General features: G+C 27.7%; 1 protein-coding gene across 5 annotated transcripts in view; it reads right to left on the reverse strand.

The window, feature by feature from the left end:
• Positions 1 to 2,543: 2,543 nt before the first annotated feature.
• The window catches only part of LOC126847857 (uncharacterized), a 111,275-nt gene continuing 100,805 nt past the window's right edge, over positions 2,544 to 13,013 (reverse strand). For 2 of the 5 annotated variants that reach the window (XM_050588273.1, XM_050588272.1), the window contains exons 2-11: positions 7,173 to 7,236; positions 7,045 to 7,080; positions 6,940 to 6,969; positions 6,151 to 6,204; positions 5,847 to 5,876; positions 5,746 to 5,775; positions 5,561 to 5,608; positions 4,992 to 5,021; positions 3,800 to 3,892; positions 2,544 to 2,862 (exon numbers count right to left, since the gene is read on the reverse strand). In XM_050588273.1, coding sequence (XP_050444230.1) covers positions 2,618 to 2,862; positions 3,800 to 3,892; positions 4,992 to 5,021; positions 5,561 to 5,608; positions 5,746 to 5,775; positions 5,847 to 5,876; positions 6,151 to 6,204; positions 6,940 to 6,969; positions 7,045 to 7,080; positions 7,173 to 7,230 — 654 coding nt within the window. In that variant the 5' untranslated portion in view covers positions 7,231 to 7,236 and the 3' untranslated portion in view covers positions 2,544 to 2,617. Of the gene's footprint in view, positions 2,863 to 3,799; positions 3,893 to 4,991; positions 5,022 to 5,560; positions 5,609 to 5,745; positions 5,776 to 5,846; positions 5,877 to 6,150; positions 6,205 to 6,939; positions 6,970 to 7,044; positions 7,081 to 7,172; positions 7,237 to 8,554; positions 8,624 to 13,013 lie in introns of those variants that run through there. The other 3 variants (XM_050588271.1, XM_050588275.1, XM_050588262.1) reach the window with 3 other exon arrangements.

Genomic DNA, 13,013 nt, shown 5'->3' on the forward strand with positions numbered 1-13,013 from the left:
TTATGTTGTTTAATCTAAACTTTCTGTTGCAGTTGCGTAATCATATGAATGATGTATACATTTTTTTTCTTCTATGCTTGTAGGTACATATTTTACTATGTTTTTCAATACTTACAACATTTTTATCTTCATCCCTTATACGTATAATAGGCATTGAATTCGTTTTTTCAAAGAGAACGTATGTTTAAATTCCACAAATATATAGACAAAAGAATTTGATACATTTTAGCGTTTGAATTTCCATTAATATTTTCGTTTTATATGACTTAGTAATGACTTTCATTATTCTCTAAACTGTTTTCAATATTTTTTCGTTATTACTATGACTAGAAACCGTCACTGTGTTTAAATCGACGAATAAGATTTTTTATTTAATTAGAGCTTGTTGAACTACTGTCTTTAAAAATCGAAAAATATTGATTTTTAATTTAAATAATTACTATGCCCATAAGTGAGTAGTGACAAACCAATTAAAAATTCAAAAGACCATTTCAAAATTTTATTTTTCCTACTCAGTTATCGACTTAAATGTATGTGTTTGCATTGGGAAAAACAAAATTTTAGTCTTATTATGTATGAGGGTCGAGTTCAAAGTTCAAAGTTTTATCTCAAAGCTATCTTATGTAGGTACCTACAAGCATAAGAAAAGTATTATTTTCAAAATATTCATATTTAAAGAGATTGATTTGATAACTGATAATTGTATCTTGTTTTCCAGCCTCACTATTTTTTTTAAAAATTGTTTTGTTTATTAGTTTTTAGTATGCATGGGGTTTTGATTTGCCCAAATTGAAACCAATTTTTCCCAATTGAATTTTTTTTCTGCTCTTCATTACCTTTTATTATATTTTTCAAAATTGTTTTTTTATACAATAATTGTTAACATATAGAACCGCTCCCATTATGTTTAGGTTTCTTTGGGAAAAAACCTTAGTGTTTAACAATTTAAGCTAGCATGGCATTCAGATAAATTCAAGTTAATGGCTTACTTAATGTGGAAACATATTTTCACTATTTTAAGAATTACAGTTTTTCTAAGTGGCTTGCCTGTTCCATATTTATCGACAATATTATTTACAGGATGACCATTTTATCGTGAACCACTCAATTTCTCAAAGAGTTCAATAAAACATTTAATTTTTTGTTTTTATATTGGGTTTATACAATGTGAAATCAATTTTTCATTATTTTTTTTTTTTTTACCCTCCTCTTTCCGTTTGTTGATAGTGACTTTGATAACTATTTTTGTAGTTATTGAAGTTACAATTATTTTTATCTGCGCACACTTTTCAACCGCACTTCCCTTTCCATCTTAATTTTTAGACTCGTATAACTTTAAAAATTACCATTTCGACCAGTCAAAATGTTGAGTACGTTACTTTTAATTTAAAAAGTTAATAAAATGTATACATTACAATTCAAGTTTTAAAAGTTGCAAAAGTTAAAAAAAAAATGTGAAAAATTAAGATTACATTGTATAAACACTATAAACACTTAATATAAACACTTAATATAATCTGTGACCCATACGCCCGAGGCGGCGGAGTTCTGGACACTAACCTCTAGACGTTTCATTCTTTTTTAAAAAATTGCTTCCAAACCCGTAAAGTAAATAGCACCGGACACTCGCTTTTTTAATAGGTAGATGGTTTCTGACCTGACAAATAGCTAAAAAACGGCTAGACACTGATCTACCACTCAGAATCTGTGACCTATCCGGCCACCTACCAGCTACTATCTGTGAGCTACCCGGTCGCCTACCAGCTAATATTTATAAAGCAAGCATAAGTGTATTTCTTTTATTTATTAAAAAAAATAATTAACCTTGTCAACGAAGAGCTACTACTCCAAGACCGTCACTGGACCAGAACAAGGCATGTGGTGTTAGCAACGTTGGCTACACTATCTAACCCACCGGTTCTACCCATGTCATTTCATGGTCGTAACCCAGCTAGTCCTTATGTGACGGTCTACACGAGAGGTGTTGATATGTGTACTGTGATGAATAAAGTGTGTTATTTAAATTATTGATTCATAAAAAGTGTTGACTTTCTTCTTGGAGAATTCATATAGTAGACTCATGTGTGTTTAAAACAATGGAAATAATATTATATGTAATAAATAAACATTTAACAAACAAAACGGAAAAACTCAAATGAAACGTTTTAACGTATAACTGATCAATACACTCAAATGTACCTCATTCCACAGACATCGATATTACTTTTCTCACTTCTTTTAATTTTTTGTTATTACAAGCAAATGGTCCGAGAAGTGACAAAATGGATATACTAAAATAAAAATGTAAGAACTTAAAATTACTAAGATTAAATAATTGTGAAGCAATGTCGGCAGATGGGGTGGACGGAGAGGAGTAGTGGTCCCGACAAAGGCCCTAAAAAGCCTGTATATTAAGCCAATACAAATTATGACTGAAATAAATCAAATAGTTTATAATAGCGAGTAAAATCGTTTTATTTTGCAGAAGGTTAAATTATTTAACAATTTTGATATTAGTGAGGCACGCAAAAAAAAATTTAAATATAATAACAGATGTACATTATAATTTATGTATCATTTATTAAAATAAACCTGAGAAAATAGAAAATATTTATGCTCATAATATCGTTAAATCATGAACTATGCTGTTTCCTGTATCGCTATGGTCGTCGTTGTCCACATAATGTATATCAAGCCCAAAGCGTTTGAATGACTTCCTGTCTAACCTTCCATGGCGTATGACACAAGTCTCGTCATCTGAAACAATTGCAGTGTTTATGTAACTTGCTGGAATTCTTGTACTCCAGAACAATCCTATGATTCGACATGTGTACTCAAAATCAATTCTGTGACTCCTTGGGTCTAAAAAAAAGTTTTCAAAAGTTAGCCAAATTCAGCTTGCTGTACTGACAAAATAATACATATTTGGACTAACTAAAATTAAAGCTAATCTTATATCATCACTCAAGAGAAAAAGTGTATTGGGTCACAAAATGTTAATTTTACAGGAGAGAGAAAAATTAAATTATTTATTAATAAATTAATAATAACAAACTTTTTTCCCCCTAAACCTACAAATTCACACACTTCATTATCATCCAACTGCATTACCTGTTTTACCTTATAACATTCTCCAAAATTAAACAAGATTGTCACCGTTTTACTCCGGCTAATCCTTAGTCCTTTGTCTTCAATCGCTTCTCTCCACTTTTCAAGTCTCTCAGCCAATTGTTTCGGACTTTCCCACAACGTCCTCCGTAAACATCATACACAAAGGCACCTCCCGCTGTATATCTTTTGACTAAAATATTCCATTTCTCCACACACACACACTCTTTACTCTTGTATCATGCATTTCCTCTATTATTTTCACTTACATCCTTGGCACTCGTTTTTTTCTTTAACGTCCACCTCTAAACCTCTAATGAATAAGTAACTCACTAATTAAATAAAATAAATGAACTTAGATAAACTCATCTAAGAGTCCATACGTCATATAAAACAGTAAATAGAGTTTGCAATTTAAATTTAGGTAAATCAAAAACCCGGAATATAGACATTTTTTACTAAATACACTTTTGCTCTAAGGTACGGATAATTAACCTAATAAAAAACTGTAACAGTGGAATAAGTATTAAATAACTTTTTGAACTAATTTGTAGTTTCATTCACTAGAAAATTAGTTGGACGATTTATTTATGTTGTTATTTTAACTTTAAAGTGTTAACTGTAATGTTTGTTGGTCCGACTATGCAATTTTCCGTGACACAACTAGTTTTTTTATTAGTTTATTACTTACTGCTCATAATATTGATTATTAACAATGCTAAAACTGGGTCTAACATTTTTCTTCGTGCATCTCCAAGATCATATATAGATGTATCACTACGAGCTGATAAATTCAATAAATGTGTTAAACAAAGTATAAATAATTTTGTAAAGTGTTTTTTAATGCAATTTTGTAACTTCAGTAAACACGATGAAATTTCAAAATTACAAATTATATTATTCGAAAAACACACGTTAAACAATAACACAAATCGTTAAAATATGTTTTTATTGGAACTATACGTTTACATGGTGTCTATTTAAAAAATGGTTATTCGAAAAATCTATTATTTTTCAACCAAATAATATTTTATTCAACTAGTGTGTTATTTAAATAAAACAAAAATCTAGCTAGTTACAGTGACCAAAATGAAGAAAAAGTAGAAACTTTAATGAGTAGCAGTTTAATTAATACTTTGTGCGATATTTTATTATAGTAAGAAGATACGCGGCAACTACAATTACTTGCATAATTTTTCACTGACAATTAAAGTGTCAATAGAAATAAATATCACACACAAATTTCGACAAGTGAATACAAGCCATTCTACTAGCTGATATTAGTTTTTATTCTTCTTCTTTAGGGATTTTGAAGACCTATGACGGTCATACGTTTTAACTTCAAAAATCGTTTAACTGAACTGGACGTATAAAAGTGATTTGTTTATTAAATTTGTGTAAATAGGGTAACGGGATTTGATGTTAAAACGTGTAACGTTCTAAGTTTAAAAGTTCAATGAAAGTACAATTTTTTGTGTTCGGTTGGAGGTAAAGGTTTTTGAACGTTAAAATATATAGCGTATAAATGAACGTAAGGTTGTCGAACAAATATTTGTATAATGTTATGTTTAGTTTATTATAAGCTTGTAAAATGAACGTTTTCATTCTAACAGTTTATTCTTATTACGTTACGGAAACCTGGATTGACTTAAAATAAATTTCGAATGACCATCTAGATTTTAAGCGCTATTTACAACTGTCGGATAATGCGTAATTACCTAGAGCTGCTAAATCATCTTCAGTAAGGTATTTTTAATTACCCAGGTACCCGGTTTTTTAATTACCCGGGTACCCGGGTTTTTAATTTCTTAATACCCGGGTAGCAAACACGGGTACCCGTGTATTTTTATTACCCGTTTAAAACCGTAACCCCTAGTAATTACCTTGAGCTGCTACATCATCTTCAGTAAGGTCTGTAATAGAAACATCAATTAATATGACATATTATTATGTCATAGGTCATTCCGAAATCTGCGTGGAAAAATCGTGTTACGATTTCGCATCATCATCATAAAGATAGAGGTATGGTGATATTAGTTGTACCTCATAATAAAACAATCGTTATGGTTATACGGACCCGTAATGCTAAAGCATTTCCGCGATTCAATGTATTTCCGTTGAGCGGAAAAAATAACTAGATATTTTTTATAAATATTTTCTGTGGCTATATACGGTTAAGACTCATAAATATATAATATATATATTGGTAAAGTAGTTTTGGATTAAACCCCTTCCATAAACAATCGATTCAATTTAGAACACTTGAAATAATTTTCAAGTAGCTGTTTTGAGTAAACGAAATGAATAGAATGATATCAAATGATCATTAACACTAAGCTGAAAATATTTAGTTTATGACTATGATTTCAAACTGAATGTTTTTAAGTACAATTAAAATTTAACTATAAGTTTTGTAAAGTGTTTGTAAAAATATGTTGAATTTTATAATTACCTGAGTCTTCGAGTAATTTTAGTTGCAGACCAAACTCCAACATACGCTCTAAAATTAAAAACAAAATGCATTTTTATATATGTCTATTTTGATGGCAAAATTAATATGCATATGATTTTTCTCATAATTTAAACACTCGTGTAAAAACCGTGTGTAATATATTACTAATATGAAAAATGAATTACGTTTAGCACGGTCGTTATCAAAATTTTTTTCTGAAATTAAAACAAATCGTTTTATTCTTGTGAATAACCAACAACTATATTGAAATATTTTCAATTATTACCAGGTATTGCAAACATAAAAGTCAATTGATCTGAAATTAAAATTGATAAAAAATGTATTTTTAAATGATATTAGACTTAATTTCACGTTCAATTATAAATTTAAAGGAGGAAGTCAAGGTAGAATTACATGTTTAATAATAATAATGAAGTTACATTTACAAATAAATATTGAGTGATTTAAATTTAATATTTATATCACTCGTAAAGTTGCATCGATAAATTGTTTTTGCAATTATTGTATAATTTCCAAAAAATGTCTTCTACTAGCATACTTAATCGATTTTGTTGTGTAATAATAGTTACCCATTGAGAAATCAATAATACAAGCAAAATGTTTTATTATATTCCAAAGGGTCCCTGAAATAAATTAATTAATTAAATTAAAAAAATCAAATTTCGAAATTTTAATTCGACATAATATGTATAAAAATGTTCTGAACAGAAGTACATTTTGAGTTTAACGTGGCCCATTTAACCACAAAATAGATTAAAGCAGAAGAGTCACTTAACAATGTAAACAAAAAATGACGGCCATGTTCCAAATATGCTATAATCATAATAAATTATATCTATATACAACTAAAAATAATAATGTATAGTTATATATAATTTATTTGGTGATAGCATATTTGGAAGATGGCCGACTCGTTTTTGTGTGATAAGTATCTTTAACGTGTCAATTTTGATCAGTGTCCAATGTCCATCCTTTGAGTGTTCAACCATGTTGGAATTTTATGACACAATTATTCTATAATATCTATTCTAGATTATCAATAATATTGTACAAACTGAATTATTATAATGTAACCATATATTTCGAGTGGGAGACTCTTTTGAGAAATATTCTCAATACATGTTACATTATTTAAGCTTACTATCCTCATCAAACCTCGACTTCACCACTGTTGAGAATTCCTAGAGTTCTTCGGAAAACCCCCATTTTTATAAATACAATACACACAAAGGCCAATAAATGAAAACATTTTTATATGATTATAGTTCATAAATATAAATTACCTTACAGTCAGGCAAATGGCAAGTACAAAAAAAACCATTCAATTCATAGTATTAATCATTTTAAGTATGTCTTACCTTTTCCAATATGTATTTCGATGAGTATGTCTGTAATAAATTATATATAAAAACTGTAAGTCGTAAAACTTAAAATAATATTTTGTAAACAAAAAATGTACTGACTTGTAGTATGAAGCATCTTTCTTTTTTCTGCTATATCTGTAAAAAAGTTGAATATTGAATATTGTTTAATTTTTTTTAAATCTAAACTAAATACCTTAAGTAGATACTTGTAAAAACGAATTACATACCCGCATTTGTCAAAACGTTTAAAAAAACACAGTACATTAACACATAGATTACTTTCATTTTTGTCTGCAAATAATAATACAAATTAAAATATGTTATATTAGACGAAGGTATACTTACAATAAAATATAAATATAGATAAATTTATAATATGCAATGAGTAAAGTATTATGAAATGTATGTGACACACACAAATATTAAATCAAATTTAAATTACAAAAAAACTTACAATATAAAACATTAAGTAAAATGTTAACTGATAAAATTATTAGGGACTTAGTTGATAGGGTCCATGCTTTTCTTTTTAGTCAAAAAGTAAATATGTTTAACATTATTTAAAATTGAAGTTAATTTTCGGTTGTTTTCAAAGTAACTGAAATCTTAGATAAAATGTGCTACAATTGACTGGTAAATTGTTCTTGTAGTAATTTTTTTTTTTTTTAGTTCACATTTTACTATTTTTAGAAAAGCACGTTTCTAAAAAAGTTTTTAAATTTATAATATTGTACTAAAAATGACTGGCCGATAACAAGTTTTGGATAACTATTTTTTAAGTACTTAAATAATAATAATATGAGTAGTATCTAACAATTTCTGGTGCTATGATTCAGCTAGTGGAAAACACTTGTTTTAAAAATACATGGTTTTTTTGTGTTCAGTATGTAAACATAATATTAGAGTTTCTACGTATGGAGGAGGAGCTCAAATAGTATCATAGGTATAAGTATACTATGGTATACAGCTAAACAAGTGCTTAAAGTCCTACACTAAACTACTAAAAAAACAATTCACATAGATTCTAAGTACAATAAAATATCATGAAATTTTTACTGTACAATAACAACAAAATCTGCTACTTAAAAATACATTTTGTTTTTCTGTGACCTGTAACCTCTCCGTTCCTACTGCTCTGATCCTATTATGCCTCGACCTCACTGTACTGACTTACTAGGATAAAATCACTTTCAAATAAACGCCTGCAGTACCTACTATAGTACTATGCTATGCGTAGTTATAACCAGAATTTTATTAAAATATATCTGAATAATCATCTAGATAACAAATTATTTAAATAAAAGTTCTTCGTTTAAAAATGTATTCAAATAATTTTTAAAAATATTTTTTAAATAGTCTAAGTGATTTTTTACACCTAAAGTAGTGTCACTGGTCGCCCCCTTCACTCAAGTCGTCCAGCTTTGTAAAAAAAAAACAAGCCATTTTACTTATTGTACATATTAATAAAGATTAAGAAAATTAAAAAAAAAAAGTGATTTCTAAAATAATTATATTAAAAAGTGTTATTTCGTATACATTTAATACATTCTATACTTAGGAAATATATAAAACCAGTAAATATAAGAAAACAATTTCGTATATTACTTACCAAATAAGTGCAATGATAGTTATACTGGCTGCTGTAATGGTTTTTTTACGACTGATCGAATAGCTTATATATTGCCGACCGAAACAATAAAAATCTAGTTGTATTTTGCAGAATTGTTTATGCAAATTTGTTAACACAAGCAAAATTTGTCATTTTTCGTTATAAATAACATATTTACAATATTCTGAAGCATAATACCAAGTAGAGTATAATATTATATTTACTTAATATTATAGTAGTATGAGTAATAGTAAAGGCGGAATCTCAGCGGAGGGCTATGTACACAATTTTTAACTTACAAAACAATTCGTGCAAACGATAACCGAGATAATTTTCAAATTATTGTTGAAAATATTATTATTTTTAATTATTTAATTGAGTCGGCAATTTGTTTTAGTTTATAAGTTTCTCTACACATCCACATATGTACACAACCTACACATTTTCGCAAATCATAGCTCTCTGATTTTAATCAGTTGAACCCTTACACCTCCAGTAGAGCTATCTACATCATAACACAACACAGACTAATCGGTAAATAGCCATTGGTAACCGGGTAAAGTGGCCTTTACCTTCGGCCCTTACATTTCTATTTTTGTAATTTTAGGTAAAAATCTGTCATGATTTTTTGTGAGTTATGCTAATTTTAGCAAGTTTAATTTTAGACAAGTTGCTTATGAAAGATACTATTAACTTAATATTAATAGGGCTAAACATTTAAACGCTATAACTTTTTGTAATATAGTCGAAATATCTTTAAACTTTTGTAGAATATTTTTTTTTATCATTTGCACATGTTTCGTAAATTCCAGCAAAATATCATAAACCGCTTTCCTATGAGGAGCAAAAGTACTCAATTTTGGACCTAGATTTCGGGCTTTGGATCTGAAACTTGTTTTTAAAATTATACCGCAAGTTGATAGCATATTATGTTAATGATTAAACATATAAGGGTTCTGCATGTGTTTTTATGAACTAACGTTATTAATATAATTATGTTATGTGATAATACAAGGTTATTAACTTATCGTTAACCACTCAATATCTCACTGGGTTAAATAAGATTTTTTTTTTTTTAATAGTGTTTTCATGCAATGGGATCTCAATTTTTTATTTATTTATATTTTTTTAAAAACCCTCCCAACGTAGTTTTTTTGATAGCAACTTTTGAAACTTAAATGGTGGCGCATATATTTCATTAACTTTTTAAATTGAGAATAATGCAATACAAATTTTGACTGGCAGGAGAAAGGGTGGAGTGTAGTATTATTTTTATCTGTGTGCATTTCCCAACCGCACTTCCCCTCTTATCCTAACTTTTAAACTCTTATAACTTTAACAATATTTATTCAAAACTCTATATCGACCAGTTAATTTTTTTAGTACAGAATTCTCAAAAAAAAAAGATAGTGAAATGTATGCGTTACTATTTTAGTTTCAAAAGTTGCTATCAACAAATCTAAATTTGGAGGGGGTAAAAACCAAAACAAAAAATGGAAGAAATTGAGATAACATTGTGTAAAAACTGTATGGAAAATTAAATTAAATTATTAATTAAACCCAGTGAGATAATTATTTACAATAAGTTTATTATTGTGTAAGTTAATTATTCACAATTGGTTCACAATAAGTTGATCACCTATATTATATAATAAATGTATTGTCAACGTTTTTGACCAATAATAAAAACATAAAAATACATATATTAGTAAAATATGAGTTTTTTAAATGTTAACTTAAAAGATTGTACGAGGTAGGTATTAGCCATTTATTTACAAAAAAAACATGTTTTCGTAAAAGAACTATAATAATGTTGAAACTTTATGATACTAAAATACTTTTGTCGTTTGTTTACATTGTAACAGACGCTGTGAAATAATAGAATACATAAAACTGCTGATTAAACACTAATAAGATCTGTATGTAGCAATATCCATTTAGGAAAAAAACATTATTAATATGTAATAATATTATAGCTTTTATAAAATAATTATTGTAAAAACATCAATTTAGTTTGAGGATAAATGGTAGTAATATAGCCATTTACACAGGGCTCGAAAACGTTTTTATAACGTTATGATTATGACGTTAAACTTGTCAAAAAACGATTGAAATGGATAACCAAAAACATAACGAACAACATTAAACGCTTATTCTAAAAATAAAACAATAACCAAAACGTTTTGATAAACGAAAAACATAAAAACGTTAAACATATCAAAAAAACGATAAACGAAAAGATTCAAATAACATAACGAAAACAATAACGGATAAACGATATAAAATGTTGTAACAAAAAAAAATATTATTATAGGTACCAAAAACTAAATTACACCAAATAGACTCTACATGATCAAATGTTTGGTTTTTTGTGGTCTATAATTAAGTATGTGTAATTTGTATGAAATCGCAACACATGAATACTACGTGTTGGGAAATTATTTTATCTTTGCAGTAAATTTTATTGTTCGATGTAAACTGTAGAGCGATAAAATAATGTAGAATCACTTTACTATACCAAGTATATAGAAACGGGTCTAGGGTGTTGTTTATCACGGCAGTGGTTTTTTCCGGTTATAACATCTGATAAGATAAAGGATTTACCGGGAAATTGTAAGCTAGAATATTCGAGAACATTTTTATGTGTTATTATTTAAATTTGAAAAAAGTCAGCGTGTTACGATCTTTTAACGCATAATTTTCAACTTTCCTTTAACTTTAAAATATAGTAAGTTGTTTCAAAGCTCATTAGAAATGCTTGTCAAGAAGATTCAAAATACGAATTTAAAAATTAAACAAATTGTTTAGGTTTTTAACAATTAAAAAAAATTGTCAATTTAAGCTATTTTTCTTACTATTTACAGATCTCCAAAACCGATTAACGGATTTTGTTGTTTAGGCTCCTAAAATCCCTTTGGCACGAGGAAGTGCAATGGAGAGTTTCAGAACTTTATCTTATATGTATAGTTCATTCACTACAGAGCTTTAAAGTTGTATATTATAAAAATTACAAAACAAGAAAGTATATGCCGACCTCTGACTTTTTGTCATATGCATTATATTTAGACTTAGGAAAATCGTTTTAACTTTTATTAGTCACATTTCATCCTAATCTTAAAAATGGTTATTGTTATAAAATATATAGTCCATTCAAGTATAAAACTATATTAAGATTTTAAAGTATTGATCTTAAAATTTGAAGTATTAAGGAAAACAAAATCAAATTATAGAATATAAATAATCAAATGTGATGTGAACATTTTTTTTTCAACTACTATTAGCTACTCAAATATTTATTTTTAAATTTTAGTTATGATGGAAATTGTATAAAAAAATTGATTTTAAATATTGTAGATAGTGGCCTATTTTTAGAAACACAATTTGTTGTCATTGTTTTTAGTTTATCCTAAAAAAATACATGGTAACTTCGAAAATAAGTATTTGAAAATATGAGTTGATATTAAATGATAAAAATAAGTATTAGATGCTAACAAAAAAATTACAGTGGAGGTTCTTTTATTACTTTTATCAAAAAAATTAAAAGATGCAAAATAAAAATAAATACATAACGTTAAACTCAATAATTAATAACGTTATAAATACTATAAACGTTAAACGAAAAAATTCAATAACGTTTTAAATCTTTTTAACGTTGAACGGAAAAAATCGATAACGTTTAAAATCGTATCAACAAAATAAAACCTATAAAGTTTAAATTTATTGTCGGCGAAAACAATTGGCGACACTGGCAACGGCGGGTCAGCGTAATAGCCGGACGTCCGATGCGGAGCTGTTATGATGAACGGGTAGTTCAAGTCAGTCAAAAAACCGCACTTATCACATAATGTTGTTTGGTTTTTTGTTATTTTATTATTGAATTGTACATTACAATTTTTGTAATTTATTTATGTCATTATTATACAACAAATTGGCAAATGTTAAAGTAATAAGCAAGACGTGTATAAAAAAAGGAAAGACATCACATTTGGTGAGTTCATTGTTGAGATTATTTAATGAGCAATCTTGTACACTAAGGTACAGCGAACATTTTATTGTTTGTTGATATTGTGTTGTCAACACAACAACACGGCTACGGCAATTATACGTGTTAGATTGCTTAGAGTTAAGCGTATTATGTGTATTTTGATGGGTGGCCAGACCCAAGGTGCATTAGCTGCATGGAGACGCGTACTCAATGTTTAATGGTGTTATTAATAATCAACGTTAGTAATAAAAATGTATTGTTCATACATGATACTGTGTGTATTGTTCATAAACATGTCTTTAACAATGTTGTGGTTGTTTAATCGTTGGTAAGTCACATATTCATTGTTAACATTTATAATAACGCTAAACATTATAATTCAGAAACCGTTATAATCCATTTTAACGTTAAACAATAAAAAAAATGTTGATGTTGAATTTTTTCTCTGTAATAATTGAATTTTTAAATAACGAG

The sequence above is a fragment of the Adelges cooleyi genome, unplaced genomic scaffold (genome assembly GCF_023614345.1).
Source record: "Adelges cooleyi isolate 19-005CV unplaced genomic scaffold, UGA_ACOO_1.1 ACOO_flye_CR_arks_rails_tigmint_CR_PRNA_122, whole genome shotgun sequence".
Classification (NCBI taxonomy): domain Eukaryota; kingdom Metazoa; phylum Arthropoda; class Insecta; order Hemiptera; family Adelgidae; genus Adelges; species Adelges cooleyi.